The sequence below is a fragment of the Pogona vitticeps genome, chromosome 3, assembly GCF_051106095.1.
Source record: "Pogona vitticeps strain Pit_001003342236 chromosome 3, PviZW2.1, whole genome shotgun sequence".
In the NCBI taxonomy this organism is placed as follows: Eukaryota; Metazoa; Chordata; class Lepidosauria; order Squamata; family Agamidae; genus Pogona; species Pogona vitticeps.
This window is the reverse complement of record NC_135785.1, coordinates 239097792-239119262: the sequence shown is the minus strand read 5'-3', so window position 1 is coordinate 239119262 and position 21471 is coordinate 239097792. Positions and strand designations below refer to the sequence as shown.

The window sequence follows — 21471 nt, the reverse complement described above, 5'->3', positions numbered from 1 at the left end:
TCCAACAGTTTCTCCTACTATCAGATCTTCGGAGGCTCCTATGCCTAGAATGAATGATGATAAGCCAAAGGTACGTTAATATAGGAAAGCATATCTATAAACGCATTTAGGATACTGAGAAAAGTGTTCCAATTTGATCTTGTACTATAAATCACACATACACAGAATGGTGGAATTATTTAATTGCAAAGGGTATAACTGTCCGCTGCGATTTGGTGAGGGCTCATCCCCTTCAAAATTAGCATTCCAGGTAATGTGCTAAAAAACAACACATGCCTAAGTCAATTTCTGACATACACGTTCCTCTTAATCCATGAATAATACTGTATTCATTTTTAAATTTTTGGAAGATAAAACCAAAAACATGTTTCCGCCCGGTTTCGAACCGGGGACCTTTCGCGTGTTAGGCGAACGTGATAACCACTACACTACGGAAACGCTCCATGCCCCCAGTCTTTCTCACTGTCTACTTAAAGCAGATGCTGGGAAAGTGTTGTAACACCCCTTTCAAAGTTCCCAATATGAATCTCCTTCAAGAGCGTCCTACGAAATGTTGGGAGATTTGCTGGGAGAGAATGCTACATTTCTTGCAGTGGAGATGGCACTGGCCACTGAAATCACTCTGTCCTGAAAGATTTCTCTGCCAAAGTTTTTAACACACACTGTTGTGTAGCCCATCGGACTAACGCCTAGTCTTGTCTGCCTGCCATCCGTTGCTTTATCCGTCCCACTGACGACGTGCAAGTTATGTTGTTCCTATTCGGAGCATATTTCCGTAACCTTGCAAAAGAAGACATCGAAATAAAAAAAGAAGGCTCATAACTCTTCTCAAATACTCCTTTGTTGACACGCACCTCTCGCTAAAACCTTGAAAAGCATAGGAGGGGCTTCCTCCCTGAAATGCCAATCACTTTGCACAGATAGGAAGCTCCGAGTAAGGTATGTTTAATTACTGTACTTGAAAGCAAATAAGAAAAAAGTTATAGGCGTCCCTGGGTGGGCTCGAACCACCAACCTTTCGGTTAACAGCCGAACGCGCTAACCGATTGCGCCACAGAGACTTCGCTGGGTAAACTTCGCTGCCGGCAAAGTACTAATAGAGCTCATGCCATGTCTCGTTTTCAAACAAGATGTTTCTGCAGTTTGTGCTGCTGTTAATTTTATTCCTAATGGATAAAAGAGCACTTTTGCTACAAAACAAATTGAATGAAGGCTGTTACAAAAAGGCCAATGGGAACAAAAGCTAAGAGCTCGAAATAAATTTTACTTATTTCCTGGCATCTTGAGCATCTTTCAAATCCACTTGTGATGCACTTTTGTTAATGAATTCTTACCACCTTTAATGAGTGAGTGGGATAGAAAGTTAATTTAAAGATTTTTTCCCAACCAAAAAAAAAGCAATGTAGGATATTTTATAATACATACTCCTTGGGAAAATATATTGGTAGCATAGATGAAAACTGTGGCCTAAATATCTAAAGATGCTGCAGTGTTTTGAATTTCTGGTTAAAATTCCTTTTTGCTAGGCAGTAGAACTACAGAGATTCACAGTGGAGAATAGCTAAAAGTTCCCCAGAACTTAACACCTTTTTCATTAACTGGCACTTTAAGTCTCATTAACTCACTCTGAGACATTTGTAGGAAAAAGAATGATTTTTTTCCTACTTACAGTTGCTTGATATTATAGACTTGGGTATGCTGCTTTCTTTACTGCACACATACTTTGCAGCGAAACAGACCAACAGCAAATTAAAGAACACTCAACAGAGACGTGGGCTCTCTTCAAATTCAAAGGCTGGAAGGAATGGGTAGTTAGTGCTGGATAAATAAACAGTCATCCCAGCCTGGAAAAATCCCTCAGTCACAAAAACTACATATAGAATGCAAAGTTACAAATAAAACTCCAACAGAAGAAAAACCTCTTACTATATTCTTATAGGAATAGCTTCCTATAGCTGTCCATACTTTAACACTATCCATTCTCTTCTCTAAGTCCCAATAGTACATTTATACAATAATACAGGAGACATTTATGATAAGATGACTTTGTTTATATGATAACAAGACTTCTTTATGGCAGCATCTTGATTGTTCAACATCCTCCCTGTGAGAAGTGTAACAGGTACCAATGGTAATTTTTGGCACATGGTGAAACTTACTGCTTTGCCCAGTAAATTGTTCATTGAAATGCTTTAAGTAAACTGTTATTTTAGATATTATTTCCTGCCCTTTTACTGCTGTAATTAATGCTGTTTTATTTTTATTCATATTATATTAGCTTTCTCAGTTATATTTGCATATTGCCCTCATGCCATAAGATCAACGGCAGTATAGAAATATGGTAATAAATAATCAATCATTGGTTTTGTAATACCTAAAGAATAACTGAAGTCTAACAAATATATTATTTTGTTCCAAGGACTGTATGTAGTTCTCTTTTTTTTTTTAATGCTGCAGCTAACAGGCCCTTCAAAAACAGAAAAATAATAAAATACAGTACTTCCTTTGTGGTTGCATTAAATATTCAGAAGATAACACAGGAAGGAAAAGAAGTAAGGAATGAAAAAAAAGTGAGTTCAAGAACTAAGTTGCAGACTAGGGATATCAGACCTTGACAATGCAATCAGTCATGCTTTGGTCTGGTTCAGTACGATCATGAAAGGTTATTCTCGTTTCCATCTCTGTGTAGCAAAAGTGTGAGTGATCAACCTGCCTTAGAATGGCCTAAGATGCTTCAAAGCAGTCTGAAGCAGTGGACAACCTCTGGTGGTCCACAGGACCACCACCCCTAACCCCCCCCCCCGAGTAAATCTTACAAAAATCGGTTTTCTTAACTGAAAAGGTGTCCTTGGAACTCATAGAGGCCAAAACTATGTTTCTTTAAAAAAATGTTAAAAATTAGAAGTATGGGTCCCCTATAACTGTGCATAAGGAGAATTTTTTAAAAAGTCAAAATCTTTGTTTCAGTTTTAATTATTTGGGGGGGGGAGAGGGTGCAGGGAATGGGAAGCTCTGGGCTGCTGCAGGATACTTGAACCCCACCCCTTATCTAAAGCATGATGACTTCCAAAGATGTTGGCCAGACATGTATGTATTACCATATCTGTTTTGATTTCCAGTTGACAGGAAGTCCACCATGAAATAGCACCTGCTATTTAGTGTATAAGAACCATGTAACAGATGTTTCAGTTCAATTCAGTTTATGTTTATTAGGAATTCACCAAGATTCACACATTTCTTAATACTGAGAAGGGGGAGAATTAAGATGTAAAAATTTAGAAATGGGAGAAAGTGAAATTGACCCATTGCTATCCCTATGGCCCCCACATTGATCCTGATTTTCAACACATGGCTGAAAAGCATCAGAAATTTAGTCTAGCCATGACATTTGGTCATTGAGAAGACGAAAATCAGGACTACAGAAGAACTACATGACTATAACATGGACAAGGAAGAAATTGAAATAGAGGTTTTGTATACCTTGGTTCAATCATCAGTCCAAATGGACATTGCAGCCAAGAAATCAGAAGTCTGAGATTCAGAAGGGTAGCAATGAAGGAATGAGAAAAGATCATTAAGTGCAAGGATGTGTCACTGGAGACAAAGACCAAGATAATCCACACTCTTGTATTTCGATCACCATGTATGGGTGCGAAAGCTGGAAAGTAAAGAATGCTGACAGAAAACAATTATTCATTTGAAATATGCTTCTGGAGGAAAGCTCTGTGGATACCCTGGACTGACAGGAAAACAAACAAGTAGGTCCTAAATCAAATCAAGCCTGAACTACCTTTGGAGGTTGAAAGGTTGAAACTGAAGCTGTCCTACTTTGGACGGGCACATCGTGAGAAGAAAGTATTATCTGGAAAAGGCAATAACGTTGGGAATGATTGAAGGCAACCACACACACACACAAAAAGGAAGAGACTTGAGTTTGGAAGAGCTCAGCAGGGCTTTTGAGGACAGGACATTTTGGAGATTGCTCACTTATACAGTTGTCTATACTTGATGGCGCGTGTCTATACTTGATGACAACAACATGTCATTCCAAAAGTGTCCAGAGCAAATCATAAAAGGTGATTTGGGATGTCTTTCTAGTGATGCTAGGAGTCTGTTGAGATTGGCTGTTCCATGCAGTTGTGAAAACTGGCAATTATCACATTCTTTCCTATAAATGCATGTTGTTTAGCATTACAGTATTTGGAATTGCTATGCCTTCTTCATGCCATACTAGAGCTTTGAAGCATTGCTTTTTCTCAGACTACAATTTCCACAAAATGGATCTAAGGATCAAATTGGAAGTTATCAACAACATGATGTACGGTAAATCACAATTAGAGTAGACCTTTTTGAATCACCAAATCCCCACTGATTCACTGGGCTTACACAAGTGTGACGTGCTACACTAAGCAACAGGTTTTCAGCCATATATTCTTTCTGAGAAAGGCTATTTCTTTCCTAATTACAATGAGGTTTGCAACTAAGCTCAGAGACAATAGGAAAGCTACAATCCTGATATTTCCAGACAGGCAAGTGCACCCCTGCCTAAATTCCTGGGCAAAGTAACTTATGCAAGTCATCTGACTCAGTAGATGTGTTTAATACTGTGTGATACTGCAGTATATGTTACATGTCTCTTTTGCCCATATATTTAACTGTATTGATGATGGATGGATGGATGGATGGATGGATGGATGGATGGATGGATGGATGGATGGATGGATGGATGGATGGATGGATGGATGGATGGATGGATGGACGGACGGACGGACGGACGGATGGACGGATGGACGGATGGATGGAACTTGTATACCACACTGATTAGTGGTAAACACTACTCTGGGCAGTTTACATCCAAAGTGAAACAGACATAACATAATTTTTTTTAAAAAAATCTTAAATAATATAAAAAATAAGTTCACCAAAAATGAACAAATAAAGCAGCCCATAACTGACAACAACAAAAAAACTGATGGCAGTCGGATGACGATGGTCAATCTGTGCTACACTAAGAGAAGTTGCAGTAAATAGCCTCCTTCTGAGCATCTTCTTAAAAACTGTGAGGGAGGAGACCAGACACAGCTCCACTGGGAACCCATTCCAAAGGGATGGGGTCATGACTAAGAAGACTATGTTTCTAGTCAATGACTTCCTGGCCTCCCTCAAAGTGGCAACCCGAAGGAGCGTGGCTTGGGAGGATCAAGTGGCATGGGTGGAAGTTCTTAGGGAAAGACACTCTGACAAGTACTGAGGTCTCAGATTGTGAATGACTTTATAAGTAAGAACCAACACCTTGAACCTGGCTCGGTACTACACAGGCAACCAGTGTGGACTGGCCAGGACTAGGGAAATGTGCTTGAACTTATTCACATTCAACATCAGTCTGGCCATCGCATTCTGTACCTGTTGAAGTTACCAGGTCAGTTTCAAGAGAAGCTCCATGTAGAGAGTGTTGCAACAGCCAATCCCTGAGATCACTAGCTCATGCACTAACATCTTCAGGGCCACCCCGTCCACTAGGCGATCAGCCTAAGTTGATTAAAAGCTGAAGTGGTTGTGGCAACAATGTGGGATTCTCATAAAAGGGCTGGGTCCAAGAAGATATCCAAGCAACTTCCCTTTCACAATTACAAAGAAATGTTATAAATAGATTATTGAAATAAGGATCTTCAGTCTACTTCTTTGGAAATCATTTTTGAAGTTATAAATTTTGGGTTGTGCTGGTCACTGGTGCAAATTTGTGTTTGATTTCAGTCTGAAGAATTCTGAGTCATTTTTAAGATTGTACAGGACTGTATTTATGAATTCCAATGTTTCACAACATGCACTTTGGAAAAAGAATATTTCATTAGTTCATTACTGGGCAATGATTACACCATTTTGGGTCCTGTCTGAGGTTATTTCCTTTTTATTTTGCAACCTGTTATTCTCAGAGAATAACTGAAGCTAAATTCGTTTCACGTTGCTCTATTAATTGAACATTTAAATTGCATCTGTCTATGCATGCTTTTAGCCTTTTGTTTCTGATCATGGGGTTTTCTTGGCAAAGATACTGGAGTGGAATTGCCGGTTCCTACTCCAGGTGGAGAGGACTCCCTGGAAAAGACCTTAATGTTGGGAAAGTGTGAAGGCAAGAGGAGAAGGGGATGACAGAGGATGAGATGGTTGGACAGTGTCACCGAAGCAACCAACATGAATCTGACCCAACTCCGGGAGGCAGTGGAAGATAGGAGGGCCTGGCGTGCTCTGGTCCATGGGGTCACGAAGAGTCGGACACGACTAAACGACTAAACAAAACGATGCATGCTTTACAGAGATTCTTAGATTTAGAACACCACCACTATTGCTGCTGCAAAAGACTCAAAGGTGTGCCTTGCAGAGTCAGTGCACTTCTAACCCATCTGAATTGAATGTGCTATGGCCATGCTGCAGCTTAAACCAGGAAGCCCTCACCAAGGTTCCATTATGCAAGCTAAGGCAGACTTTACTTCCTCTATCTGTGGTTCATCTGACTGAGTTGCAGCACAGAACAGTGAGAGAGTATTCTGACCCGTCTGCTGCCAACATGGACCAAGACATTGTGGGACACATTGTCCTTCTGGTCATTGTAACACTTTTAAGTGTCATCCAAAATGGTAAGGGGGTGCAATGCATTTGGAAGTGGGAAGGAGGGAGTTGTTTCTGCATCATTCCTGTATGGATGAGGGGAAGATGAATCAACCATGCTTTCATGCATGGATTTCTGCATGCCATGCCAGAGCTTAGGACTACAGCATTGCTTTTTCTCAGGCTAAAATGTCCACATTATGTGGAAACCGTGGGCTTCTGGGAACTGTAGGTCCCAAAAGTGACACTTCCAAGCTCTGCTCAATATCTATAGCATGTCATAATTGTTTCCTCTCTTTTTTCATCATTCCCTCTTTTCTTATTTGTCTGGGTTGAGTTCAGTGCTTGTTCTGTATGTTCCACCTCTTCATGTAGACTGACAACATCAGTCCATGGGTTAAATGAACGTTGATAGAATTGCAGTGGGAAAACTTTGAATGTGACAAGTTATAAGCGGAGACAGTTTTGATGGGGGAAAGTTGTGTTACTTTGCTGTGGAAAAAAAAACAAAGACTCTTTGGGCACCTTAAAGATAGTTTTATTTGGCATAAACTGTGAAATCTTACATTGATTCCCACAGTTTGGCACCTTTGTCTACAATGCTGTTGTTACCTTGTAGACTCATAGATTGCTAACTGAAATATTCACAACTTGATAATCCCATTCCTTTATTAATGAACCATTGTAACTTTGTTTATTATCTTCCTCTCTACCTGGTCATGAGGACCTGTATGAATGTTATGGTCATATAGTCTCACTCTAATATCTGAGGTAGTACACGTAATCCACAAAAGCTCACAGTTCATCTGTGAGTATCAATTCGTCTTAAGGTGCCACAACATTTTGTCCTTTTTTTTGTTCTGACATTATTTGGCATAAGCTTTCATAGACTGCACTAGGTGCGTGAGAGGTTGTGGATCAAAGATGTTTCCCTCTCATACAGAAAGTAGGGAGAATTTCTCTAACTGGGTGGACTGCAGAGGATGGTTTCACTGTGAACACCTAGCCTTTCAAGCAAGTGGTGTTTCTCCCCTGGAGGAGCACAAGGCATTCGCTGCAGTGTGGCCTGAGGCAGCTGTACCTTTTGGTGAAACACAAAGCAGGCAGGGCTAGCTCCTTACCTAACATCAGTAATAGCACAAACCTATCTGACAGACTGTGTCCTGCAGCCGACTCAGGTGCAGGAGATGGTTATGACTGGGGCTCCATCCCATAGAATAGAATTTTCTTCCCGGGATTTATCACAGGGTGGTGATTTTTTTGGATCAAGAAGGCCAGCAAGTACTAAAGCAAACGTGTAAAGACAAAGAAGTCATAAAACACATGAAATACAGAGAGCTAGAATTCTTTTGTGACTTACCTAGAAATAAAAAGTACACACGGTTACAGTTGGCCATCCAAGGTAAAATAACCAGGGAAAGAATAACAAGAAGAACTCACTGACTGAGGAACCTGAGAGTCTATTTGGGTAAAACATAACATCGCTGGTCAGTGTCAGAGTCAAAATAGTCCAGCTTTTGCTACCGCGTTTCCCCGAAAATAAGACGGGCTCTTATATTAATTTTTGCTCCAAAAACGCATAAGGGCTTATTTTCAGGGGATGTTTTATTTTACAGCCATGTCATCTTCTTTGGGTTCCTGCAAAATGTGGCACAATGGTGGAGGGCGGGGTTTCATTTAACTGGGGCTTATTTTGGGGGCAGAGCTTATATTACGAGCATCCTGAAAAATCATACTAGGGCTTATTTTCAGGGAAACAGGGTAGGAGATGAACAAGAAAAAGGACTTAAGGAAAATGCACTAAAGCTGTACAGCAGAGAAATTTCTGTGCACTGATTTACAAGTATCAGTATTCCATAGTATGGAGTTATAACAGTTAAAGTGGCATCAGATTGACACACCTGTGTAATGTGGATATGCTGTCAGACAAGCTGCTCTCGAAATTAGCCTTTCTTGCTTAAAAAAAATTCTATCAGCATTACACTTATACATATTTATAGACATTTGTGCATAAACCACCAAAATCTGATCCAAGATGAGTTTACCCATGACTAACAAGAAATAACAGCTCCATTTCATGCAACTTTGGAGCATTTGAATGTCCCAGGAAAGGGAACCTGTGATGACTACCATTGTAGGGCATATGATTAAGCCCAGCTAAAAGCTTTGAAAAATTACCTTTTTAGATGACAGCTTCCAGAATCCCCCATCCAGCATGGACAGCAGCCATTCTGGATGAGATTTCGGTGAACTACAGTATAGTCTCAAAAAGAAAATTTTCAAAGTGTTGGCCCATCTGAATGCATCTGCATGGGAGTAAGCAGTTTAGAGCTGTGCAGGCCACTCAGTGAATTGGTAGGGCCTGGGAATTCAATTCCCCACTGTGCTTCTCAGAAGAAGAACCAGCCTGTGTCCCCAAAGTGCCCCGTTCCAAAAAACAGGGAATGGCGAACCACTTCTGAGTACTCTACACCTAGGAAACACTGGAAATGGTCACTGCATTAGAATCAACCTGGCAGCACATAGTTATTATCATAAGTAGATTAGAGGAAGTACAAAACCTGGGACTACGTGGGGATTTATTTTCAGAAAGTTGTGGCCTTGGCCATGGCTGTTTACGTGATGAGGAAGTCTGATGGAAAAGAATAATTCTCATTATTTCCTCCCAGAGGGGCAAACTTGTGGTTTTCTCCCTTCCTCTGTTCTTTGCCTGCACCCAGCTGGTTGCATGCTGGCAGCCTCAAAGGGATGATTTCCAAATATCCTGTCAAAGCAGAATGTACCATGGACTAGAAACACATCCAACAGTCTCTTGGGGTCAAGTCACCGCAAGTCAATATTAAGGCCATGCATGACAAGAAAATGTGGCTAGTAGCGCCCACCTTTGTTGCCCATCACTACAGACCTCCTCTTGGTCCATTCCCAAGAAATGTCAGCTTTTGTAGGAATACAGCGTGAAAACCACTAGGTTTTTCACGTGAGTGTTTTCAAGCACATTTAAATAACGTGTTTGTGTGGGGGAAGGAGGAAATGTTCACCTGTCAGGATCAATGGGATTTCATCTCCCATAATCCCTACCCATTGACCATGTTGGTTGGGATTGATGGGAGTTGAAATTTGGACAACATCTGGAAGATTAAGTGTTTCCCCTATTATATGTTAGGTGAATTCACACCACTAGCTTAAATCCAACAGTAAGTCACAACTAGAATATGGCCATTGAATTAGTGGGGATTTGATGAGTCAATTCTTTCATAAACTCTTTTGATTTAATAGGCCTACCCTACTGGATTTCAGCTAACAAATCTAAAGCATGAGGGGAAGAGAAGTATGTTTCCAAATAACTGATACCGATTCTCAAAAACAAAGCTTTGCAGCCATGTATTGTCCTTTCTCAAGCCTAGAAAAAAAATCAGATGGTGATAAAGACTCTACCTTGGAACATCAAAAACATAGGTGCACAAATATAAGCTCACAGCAAATTCTGGCCTATTGAATTGCTTCTGCATAGTGACCTCTGTGTTTCAAATGATGTGGTGCGTCCAATGGGACGCACTTCAAGGGGAAACCAATCCCTTGGGATTGAAGTTTCAGGGCTGGCTGGAAAAAGGATGAGATGGCCTTTCCATTTGACTTAGGTGAAGAAGATGGTGATGTGGTTAATGCTTCAGAGCCCTATGAGAAATACTTCCAAGTAGAAAGTGTGTGCTCGCATTGAATTCAGATTCTCTGCATGAATTATTTGAATGGCCATGCTTATGTGGGAGGCACTTTGTCACTGTTACATACCATAAAGTCACTTCATTCTGATTTAAACAGTGACTTTATGAATGAGTGACCTCCAAAATGTCCTGTCATTAACAGCCCTGCAAACACAAGGCTGTGGCTTCTCACATGCCATGCCCCTTCCAGCACCACCTCTTGTTTAATTTTCGATTGCTTCATCACAGAGTTTTGAAGGTAAGAATTATTCAGAAATGGTTTACTATTTCCTTCTTTTGTGCAGTAGCAACAATCACTGCTGCTGTTGTTATGTGCTGTCAAGTCACCTCCGACTCACAGTTACTCTGTGGGTAAATTTATTCCTGTGAAAGGAATAAATTTGACCCAACTCCGGGAGGCAGTGGAAGACAGGAGGGCCTGGCGCGTTCTGGTCCAACGAAGAGTTGGACACGACTAAACGACTAAACAACAAGTTTATTACTGGACTTTATTCACAGCTTAATTATTTAACCATGCTGATCAGCTAATAAGATTTCAGCAGGTTTACAAAATTGTTTGCATTTTTGTTTTATACAGTGAATTGAAATGAAATATTTCTGGATTAGTTAAAGGTAATGATGACGAGCAGTCACTATGTCATTGAATATTGTCATTTATGATTTAATGGTGCTGATAATTAAGATGAATTTAGTAGAGTCACTGAGTAATATGTATAAATATATTCTGCTTGTGTTCCTTAGCAACTTACAGGTGTTCACAGAAAGGGAAAGTAAGATATCAGTGTTGAAATGAAATGAAAATAGGCCAATTTCTAAATTTTATTTGACAGCTTATTTTGCACATAAAGTTGAAGACGAAAACAAGAAAACAGGCAGAACAGTTCAGCGGGCTGCTCCATCTGCTTTTGACCGTGTCTATACTGCCAAGTGAGTATTCCTGCATGTTACAACCAAGAGGAGTTAAGGTGTGCAGAGTAAGACTGCAACCATAATGATAGAAAGGGACTCTACATATATTTAGTTGTTTATCTCCTTTTGGACTGATATCTCATCCAAACAGATGCTGCAATGGAATGTTTTACTCAGCCAGTCACTTCTACCAATATCCAGTGACCGTCTCAGACCTCACTGGGCTATTCTGTGTCTCTTTAATGCTCCTGTTTGTTATTTAATTATTGTTCTGAAGTTGCTAATCTTTCTTCTAACCTTACGATTTGTCAAGATTGTTTGCTGAGGATAACACCTTGTCCTTATGCACAAACTGCATATGAGGTTCCAGCCTGACTTCAAAACATTACATGTTCAAAGGAACTTGTTGCATTACTCATTACTCCCCAGCAATCTAATTGCCTTTATTGTTTCCATTGTTCTGATGCTGCAAGTAATTTACTATGTTGTGCATTGTTAACATGTCTTGTTATCATTTTCAACAAGTCAGAAAAATATGGGGAAACTCTGATAGTGCTACTTGGAAATATTCATAAAAATATAAAAGACAAAACCAATCAAGGCTTCCCTTGCCAACTAAGACTGAGAAGAGAATGGCATAAAACCTGAAATTCCTGTCGAAACGCTTCTAAAAATGTATTCGCATATCCTTTAAAAGTAACTTTTAAAGGTTAATAAGTGTGAATTGTTACAGATAAAATGTTATCTTCCACTTACATTACTTGCTACATCAAAAATTACTAGTTGCAGATAACTACATTACTTGTAACCAGTAACTTCCAATCTCTACGGTTAGCATTCAGAGAATTAATTCTCTGTTAGTACTGGATGGGCCCAGGTTCTCAAAACAGGTTCCTGGGACAGATTCCAAGGGAGAAAACTGGCAAATTCTGGCTTAGAGTCCATCTGCACATCATCTAGTATATCAGCCAAACTCTATGATACGTAGCTGGTCTGTTTGTGCCAACCAGAGTTAAGAATAAACATAGTTTATCCTCATTTAGATATCACAACAAGCTGTGGTTAATCTAAAATGGAGCAAAAATATTCAAACTCCTTCCGTGAAGGGATGGGGAGTATATAGTAGACCCCGGTGACTTGTTTTATTACCCATCGTTCTTTTACAACTGCCCCAGTAGCACCCAAACCAGTTTCATAACCAGTAGAACCAACACAATGAAGTCAGGAAGTGTGACTACAAAAGAAACAGAGGAAAACAGAGGTAATGGAGTGGAAGGGAAGAAATCAGGGAGCAGGGGTGTGCTGGAGAAACGTGAATAGCTCTTTTTCCCACCTCACTAAAATCATGGTTTCATGTTACATCTTTTGGGAAAGGCATCTGACGACTTGAAGAAGCATTTCCTTCTTAACCAGGCAAAAGCCTTAATATCTGTACTGACTGTGGATTATCAGGCAGAGTTTGGTAGACAAAAGAGAGAGCTGGGTGAGACTTAGCACAAATTATTCCTTGGATAATTAATATTTAGACAGCAAAATTGTAGATGAGGTGATTAGCACTTGTAATGGGAGGGAGGGGGAGACTAATGTTCATGTCCCAACATCCCTTTAAGATTTTGTTCCAATGTTTTCATTAAATTCTCCACTTGTTACATGTACTTTATCTATTGAAAATGCACTTTAAAACATATGCCTTTTTTCTTGATTTCAATATGACGTCGCCCCTTTCTCCCAATGTCTTCTCCTAGCCAAAACTGCAGAGATGCCTACCCAATGTTTCTTGCTGTGCTCTGGTGTGCAGGCTTGCTGTGTAGCCAAGGTAATATAGCTAGATCATTCTCCATATTCTTTCCCCTCATCATTGTGCTATCTATTTGTTATTGAGGACAAATGGGCTGGCTGGGTCAGTATTAAAAGGGTTGTAGTTGGATGCTGTCAAATCTAGAGGATGTCAGAGGGAGACAACTTGCTTCACACACTGGATTTAGGTTAACTCTTCAGACCTTCACAACTGTGCATCGAACTATATGTTAGAGACGGCACCTCATTAGAGGCTGAAATCACGTTCATCTTCCGGTGACTGAAATCCTGCTTATGTATTTACTTATTTAATATATTTTAACCTGACTTTCTCCTTAAAAAAAGGACCCAAGCAGCTTACAACAATTAAAATACACTATTCAAGTTAGTAACAATGAGCATATAATACTAAAAGGATCAATTAATACAATACCAAAACTCACAAGCAACACCAAAACACATTCAATGCCGTAAGGCAGTGGTTCCCAATCTTTTCTGAACTGCAGACCGGCTGAGGGGAGCAGGGTCCGTGCATTGAGGGGTGGAGTGCCCCTGTGGAGGGGAGGGGCACTCTCTCACGCATGTACGGAGTGGAGGGGCGCGTTTGCAGAGGGGTGGGGCGTGCTCATGCACATGAGCAGAGGGTGGGGCATGCTCATGGAGGCATGGGGCACCCGTTCATGCAAGTGGCGGGCTGTGCATGCAGGTGGTGGAGTATGTGAGGGGGGGCGGGATATTATTTCTGCAGCCCAGTCCTGCCATGGCCATGGACTGGGGGTTGAGGACCCCTGCCATAAGGTACAACAATCCATTTAAAAATCCCTCTCAGGCAGCCAGTCACTCAGGAAAAGCTTGCCTGAAGAAAAAGGTCTTCGCCTGCTTGCAGAAGGACAGTAAAGATGGGGGCAGAATGGCCTCCTGTGGGAGGGAGTTCCAGAATTTGGGAGCAGCAACAGAGAAGGCCGTCTCCTGTGTTGCCACCAAACACACCTGTGTGAAGGTAGCAGGACCAAGAGAAAGGCCTCTCCTGATGATCTTAACACTTGAGCAGACTCATAAAGGGAGATGCAGTCCTTGAGATAACTTGGATCTAAGCCATTTTGGGCATTATTGGTTAAAACCAGGACTTTGAATTCTGCCTGAAAATGGATCAGTAGCTAGTGAAGCTTCTGTAATGGGGTGGGGTGATCCCTGTGTGCAGTTGCAGTTACCAATCTGGCTACTGCATTTTGGACCCACTGAAATTTCCTGATACTTTCCAAAGGCAGCCCCACGTAGAGTGTATTGAAGTAATCCAGCCAAGATGTAACTAAGGCATGTGTTGCCATAGCCAAATCAGAGCTTTCAAGAAACAAGCGCAGCTGGCACAATAGTTTTAATTGTGCAAGGCACTCCAGGTCACAGACGAAACCAGGGCATCAAGACTCAGAGGCTTATCTAAGGAGAACACAAGGCTGTGCACCTGGGCTTTTAGGTGGAGTGTAACAGGTCAGTAGTTATTCAGTATTGTGCGATCTAAGGAGGGCTGTTTCAACTTTGGGCTTACTATTGCCTCCCTTAAGCATGCTTAGATTCTATCCTCTTTCAAGGAGGTATTCACCACGTCCACTACCCACTATGCCTTAGCCTAGTAAGACTTTTCCTTTGCATAGTAAATGCACTTGTGTAGGCCCCTTTGAATCAATTGGTGAGCCAATTCCTCTGTAAGTTCCGTTGATTGAAATGGTCTACTGAAATTGCTATTTCTACATGTAGTAAGTCACAACTAGAGTATGCCTATTTGAATCTGTGGAACTCACCAAATCCCTGTTGATTCAGTGTGACTTACTATAGTAAGCAACAGGATTTCAGTCAGACACAAGTAGAGCAGATCTTCAGGTTTAAGGTATCAGACTTGAAAACCTATTTTGTGTCTCCCTCTCAAACCCCTCTAAAAAAACAAAGCAAGTGAATTTAAAGACTGTAAGAGATGTTAAAATCCCCTGCTGTGACAGTCAAAGGCATTTATCATTTAAGGATTCCCTTTTCTAATGACATGCTCTTTTCAGTGTATAGTTTAACCCCATGTTGGAGAACTTGATCTATTTCTGTTTACTGTCACATGCTTTGAAGCTGACTGGTTTGCTCAGTGAGTTGGAATATATGTCAGATCATCAATTCCCTGCAGTACTTCCCAGGAGAAGAGTCAGTCTGTGTAGACTGGTGCACACACCCAGAGCACCCTCAGAATAAGGGACTGGGGAAGCCCTGGCAAGTGTTGCCATAAATCAAAAATCAACTTGACGACACAGAGTTATTGTTATACCACATGATTTATAAAAGTGTAGTCAACATCTGAAAAGCTCCCTACTTCGATTAACAGTTTGCCTATTCCAGAAGGAAAGTAAGAATCTTTCCTTCTTACAGCTGAATATACTGTTTTTCCCACTTAAATACTATTCTCAGTCCCCCATGGTGGGCAGGGTTCAGGCTTCTCGGGCCCACGTTCTTTTTAACAACAACCCCAAGATCCATCATTAGCCAGAGCCAGGTGCAAAAGAGATACAAAGAGAATTAAAGAACAGAGGAAAGCAGTCCTTTCCTGCTGAGCACATTCTGCACCTCAGACATTTGTTCCAAATACCAGAAAAGAACTGAGCTCAGAGATCCTTTCCCAAAAAACAAAACAAACAAACAAAAACCCAACAACAACAACCAAAATAATTGCTGCTTGCCTACTCTCATAATTCGGGTGGGAAAAGCCCTGGTGTTTCTGTTATTGTTAAATAGCTGGAAAGCAGCCATCAAAATTTTTTTCCCCATCTACTGCATCAGAGCCTGGAATTGCTATTATTTGTACTATAGTCCTCATGCTGACTTGTAGATTCTGAAAGTCATAATCCCAGATCTACCACTATATCCCAATGTAGGTCCTGCCTCTATTTTAAAGAAAATCTAGAAGCATGTCTAGATAATCTGAACTTCAGAAATAGCACTTGTGAAAATTTGTATTTGCATAATTAAAAATGGTTCAAATTACACAAAGAGCTGCTAAAGATGGAGTGGTCCCTCTGTCTACATCCCCAAACCACAGCCTCAGGCACCTTTGCCTTTCAATGTCCAGTCCTTTCCAGCTGTTTGCTTGAACAGAGCCTTCATTACCATTATATGCAGACTTCCGTCAGGAATAGACATTTGCATGGAGGAAAAGAGGCCTTCGGCAGAAGCATTTTGTTTTCAAATTAGGTGAGACAAGGAGTATGTGTTGAGCTTTCCACCACTACAACCTCCCATTTTTATGTTATTGAACCTGCACTATGATTTATGCACCCTGGGAATTGTAGATTCATTGAAGTGCTCTGGATTCTTTATTAATATTCTTTCCTTGTTTATAAATGCTCTTTTTGTCTGAAGAGAGCCATTTATACTGAACAAGACTTGAATCCTGCTTTGGTTTACACACAGTATGGCTGGAGTGAAGTAAGAGACAGTCTAAAAGGTTTTCCCTTTGTCCTTCCTTTCAGCCCCTGCTGCTTTTGCTGGACTGATGTATCTGTATGTGAGGCAGAAGTACTTCATTGGCTACATGGGGGAAAGGACTCAGAGGTAACTTTCCAGTTTTATTTCCTGAGAAACTGTTAGATGAGCATCCACATGTTTATTTGCCCAATGTTCCCCATAACAGCAGGCTTGTTTTTGGTTTTCCTTCCTAGTTAGTTGAGCTAAGTACTGTAGACCTCTTGCCTTTTTCTCGCTTAGAGGACCACATGTAGAGTGGATCTTCTTGTGTCTCTCTTTTTGGCAGACGTGTGGGATTGTGGCCCTCCAGATCTTGTTGAATCACAACTCCCGTTTCCCTCAGCCAGCATACTCAGTGTGATGGCCACCTTCACTCTTCAATGGAGGGCATTCATTTGAGAGACTGTCAGTGGGCAGACCTCCTTGTGAAAGGGTCCTCCATTTGAAAGGTTGTCTGGTTTAAAGATAATCACAAGGAGGGAGTTCAGAGTCTTGGAAGTGGCCCATCCATTTATCACTGGGACAGCAGACTTTGTGACACAGATACACACACTGCTTACAGCCTTTCTGTTAGAGTGATGCACTCTGCAACTCTATTTAAATTATAAAAATCATTTCTAATTTTGCCTTTGTACCTACAAAGTAGCATATGCAAGTTTAGCCAAACAAGTCTTCTCTTTTGTTGTGCCTTTTGGGCAATGGATGTCCTCTCATAAGTGGCTACACAAATAATCAATCTTTAGATTCTTGAGCAAGCATGCAGACTAAGTGGCCTGGACTCTCTCGGGGAATTTGACCAACATAGCAGGGATGAGGTTGCACACAGACTGCTGCTAATTTAATTCCAGAGTTTCTCTCTTGGTTTTGGAGTACATGTGACCTCATCTCGTTGTGCACAAGTCATGCACACACCCCAAATCAAAAAGAGAAATCTTCAGTTAGTGGCATTCTGCTCCTGCTGCTAGAATTCCTGCTGTGTTGGCAGAGCTCCTGAAGATTATATTGGCCAGAACACAAATGAGTGATGCTTCAACCATTAAGAAATCTTGTTTTATAGGTTTGCATCTCTAATTTATTAAAATACTTCAAACCCGCTTTTCATGCTTTCCGTTTATATCGCTATAGAGCAACTGTCTTATTATGGCCTTATCTGACATTTGCAAGCAATATTGGAAGGCTAGAGGGGAAGTTAACAAGACCACTCAGATCTTGAACGGGACAGCGATCAGAGTAGGAGATGGCTTTCTGATATCTAATAATACAAGTCATAACAAAAGTCAAGTTAATGTATCTCAGAGGATCCTAAGGATTATAGCTTTAAAAAGACAACACAAGAATGGCTACCTCACCCCTGAACTAGAGCCCCTACATACCCATTCCATCTTGATTTGATTTCTCTAAGCTAAAACGCCACCAGTATTACTAACACTGCTGTGTTGTATAGATGGGGCTGGAGATGGGCACTTTCCACGGTTCAGTGCAGTTTGCCAGATGGGGCCAAAAAGGGTTGCATGGGCACCCCAGATTCCACGCCCTGCCTCCTCCTGCAGGTGCCCACCGCTGAGGCAGCAAAGCCCACAGTGCTGCTTCTGATGGGACACCCATGGGAGGAGGTGGGGCATGGAATCCAGGGTGGCCACACAACACCTGTGGGCCCAATCCACCAAACCACACTGAACCGCTGAACCATGGTAGGTGCCCATTTCAAGATGGGACTATTTTAACATCAAGCTCTGGAGTTATATGATGGTTAGACAATGGCTCCCACATCCAATATCCTCAGTGGTAAAAGGAGAACTGCTGAATTCCACAAGTACAATGGAGCTGTAACAATATATTATTTATCTGGAAGCTGGATAGCTCAGTGGTTTGGGAGTTCGATTCCCCACTGTGCTTCGGGCGAGTAGAGCCAGCCTGTGTGGTCCAGGGCAAGCTGCACAGTCCCAGGGTGCCCTGCAGAAGAAAGGAATGATAAACCCCATTGGGACAATTATTATTATTATTAATCTCCATTTAACTCAGCCAGTGGGATTCTGGAACAGACATAGATATGATTATACAGTAGAACTTCCACACCATCCATTAGAGCCAATGTTTCTCCCATTGCCACAGTCCTCTGGTCTTCTCCAACGGCGAAACGTTAACATTGGGACTCGGCATCTCTACAGCGTAGCTTCCATATGCACACACTTCGTTCTTGTATTTAAAATGCAAGACTATTGAATTTTGTTTCAAATATAATCAGTGGCTATCATTTTAATAGCCAGAACAAGATATACACTGCTTAATACATCTCTTAAATGGAACATTTTTTATTATTAAAATGGATACATTTTGCACTGTGCACCAGATTTCTCTGCTGATTTATACCTGTGTGGCTCACATGAAATTAACTGTGCAGCAGAGACATAGATCAATGCAGAATTTGACCCCATTAATCTGAACATCTGAGCTCCATTTAAGTTGAGGTTGACCTTCATGACAGATAGAGAGGTTAAGATCCCCTCCCCCATTGAATCAATATATTCTTATGTATTGCTTTCTCCATTCTCTCTCTTAGCATCCCTGGTTACATGCTGGGAAAACGCCTCATGTCGTTCATGTTCCTTATGTCTGTGGCTGGAGTCCTCAACTACTACCTGGGCATCATTTTTGGAAGTGACTTTCAGATGTATATAAAAACCATATCCAATACCATCTCTCCTCTGTTGCTTCTTCCTTAAATCTCTGCAGAGAGGAAAGGGAGGAGGTGATAGAGAATGGAGGAAGTCACTGTGCTTAGCCAATCAATATCCAGAAGCAGATGTTTGAAATCAGCCTACAAAGCCCCTCTTTAGATTGCCATAAATCTAATGCTCCCAAGGGCTTTGTAGTTTTGATTTAACACAGCTTTTTTCCCTTAAAAGAAAATGATTTATCATGTGCAGTTGGCATATCTTAGGGAGAAGAGTAATATTTTTCTGTAAATTATTAGGTCCCCTTCTAGAAATGAGTATGTCACTGAATTTTTAAGAGCCAGGTCCCCCCCCCACTTTGCCATTATTTTTTATTTTACAAGATGCAAGGCCTTTGTGCTAATTGTAGCCTCCATGAATTTTAAAGATATGTGACATTTAACTCCTATTTGGGCAGATATGAAGTCAAACACTTAGTAGTTATTGTCATTAACATATTAGCCTAATTTACATAAAAAATAAAGTATATAGTGCATCTTTCTCTTTATGTTTTGTTTTAGAGCATGCTGGCATTTTAAATAAAGTTATTTACGACAATGGATGTGTTTCATACTGTCTAATTAATTCTTCAACTTACAATTTAAAATGTAAACCAAGTAAAGCAGTAGGTTTTATTAGATCAAATGTCTAGATGTAATCTTTAGAGTTACCACAGAACACACAAAATCTTATGCATGTCCCCTTGTTGCTATGCAAAGGGCCTCAAATGGGACTTTGAAGGAAAAGAAACACATTAATGTGTGACATAGCAACTCTTGACAATACTGGAAATTGCAAATTCTGTAAACAGGGACACGATTCTATTTAGGGATGGTTAGTTATTTAATCCCCCAGTGTTGACACAAAATAATTTTCTGTTTGGGTAAGTACTTAAAAAAATGGGTGATTACAGGCCTGCTTATGCACTAGTTACATCCTTTTCAGAGAAAAACATAGAGCAGAGCTCCACAATAGTAGAGTAGATTAATTGAATCTAGATGGCCGGGGTAAAAGCCGGAAAAATAAATGAATGAAATAAAAAGACTTCAATAAGCTGGTATCATGCTGAAAAGTTGCCCACTATGCATGGGGCCTCCACCATACCTGAAGCAGGAATTTTTGCTTTTTAGTTCTCTGAAGAACCACCTCTGTTCTCCCTTTGCAATCTTGCCACAAGCTTTTATTCAATGTTGGTTGCGTTTTGAAAAGTTACCTGCAATGCGGCAATGCTGCCCATAAAAAAAATGAATAAACACCATTCTGCCTGCGCTCTCCTTTAGATCAAGATCAGTATTTCTCATAAAGCACTTTCTGATTGCTCTTCATATCAGACAGTGCATAATATGTCAGCAGCTGACCTTTTGGAGTGGCGAGTCACTGGTGACATTTGTCACCCATTCAAAGTAAGAGGTTTTACCAAAACAAACAACCTGAACACTCGTGTGCGTTTAGCACCACTGATGCACTGCATGGTATGGTATTTAGTCATCTTTTTATAACCACCTGCATGCCTAGCATAGCAAGATGTATAAACATTGATCATCATCTGTAATTCAATCCAGATTGCCTTTTCTAGTCACAGCAGCAAGGTTGCCCGATCGAACTGGACCTGTGGAGCCACAGTGTCTGTTCTGTGAAGCTGCTGAAAGGTTTTGAAATAAGAAAAGAAAAATCACCCTGTGATGCCCTCAAAGGAATAAAGGAGGATCCTTCAAATGAGAGATGTCCTTTGCCATTAGGCGTGAGTGGCAACTTTAAAACCATAAACGGGGGGGTCCTGTTACCATCTGAATGCCCCAGCCATTCCAAAAGCGGGTTTCTCTCTAGGTGATCCGCCTGCTGCTTTTCTGCTCCTTCCAGCCTCATTATCTCAGACACAGTTGCCACCCCTGCAGGAAAGAACCCCATCCGCTCTTCCATACTGATATGTAAGTGTCAACTCTGCTCCGGGCTTCAGAGGCAGAGAAGGCTTCCAAGGAACAATAACAAGCTGCAAGACGAAGCAACCGTTTATGATTCATTAGACAGAATCCTTTCATTTGCAGACTGTTTCCCAAAACCCTTTTTTCCCACCACCACCACAAAAGACACCTTTGATCATGACCTCAAGGTGGACATCTACCTAGAACGCAGCTTTTTGAAAAAAACCTCCCCTTGCTTTCAATTTTCTAATCAAAACCTGATCTGAGCCTTGTCTAGCGTGTTGGGTTCAGGCAGCCGAATAC

The 21471-nt window shown here is 41.0% G+C and overlaps 1 protein-coding gene and 2 non-coding genes across 3 annotated transcripts; 1 reads left to right on the top strand and 2 right to left on the bottom strand.

Moving 5' to 3' along the window:
• Window positions 1-365: 365 nt before the first annotated feature.
• Window positions 366-438, bottom strand: TRNAV-AAC (transfer RNA valine (anticodon AAC)). Its single transcript has one exon. It is a non-coding gene; the product is annotated as a tRNA-Val (tRNA).
• A 549-nt stretch (window positions 439-987) lies between these two features.
• TRNAN-GUU (transfer RNA asparagine (anticodon GUU)) lies at window positions 988-1061 on the bottom strand. Its single transcript has one exon. It is a non-coding gene; the product is annotated as a tRNA-Asn (tRNA).
• A 5094-nt stretch (window positions 1062-6155) lies between these two features.
• On the top strand, window positions 6156-19806 carry ALOX5AP (arachidonate 5-lipoxygenase activating protein). The gene is made up of 5 exons (XM_020788594.3): window positions 6156-6635; window positions 11159-11255; window positions 12983-13053; window positions 16538-16619; window positions 19093-19806. Exons 1-5 carry the CDS (start codon window positions 6566-6568, stop codon window positions 19253-19255), a joined length of 483 nt encoding a protein of 160 aa, XP_020644253.3. The 5' UTR covers window positions 6156-6565; the 3' UTR covers window positions 19256-19806.
• The last annotated feature ends 1665 nt before the right edge of the window (window positions 19807-21471 follow it).

Bases quoted from the DNA above. Each gene is read 5' to 3' on its own strand.
- ALOX5AP (XM_020788594.3), top strand. From the start codon at position 6,566: ATGGACCAAGACATTGTGGGACACATTGTCCTTCTGGTCATTGTAACA. The intron at 11,256-12,982 runs GTGAGTATTCCT...GTCTTCTCCTAG, and splicing joins GACCGTGTCTATACTGCCAA to CCAAAACTGCAGAGATGCCT. The intron at 13,054-16,537 runs GTAATATAGCTA...CCTTCCTTTCAG, and splicing joins AGGCTTGCTGTGTAGCCAAG to CCCCTGCTGCTTTTGCTGGA.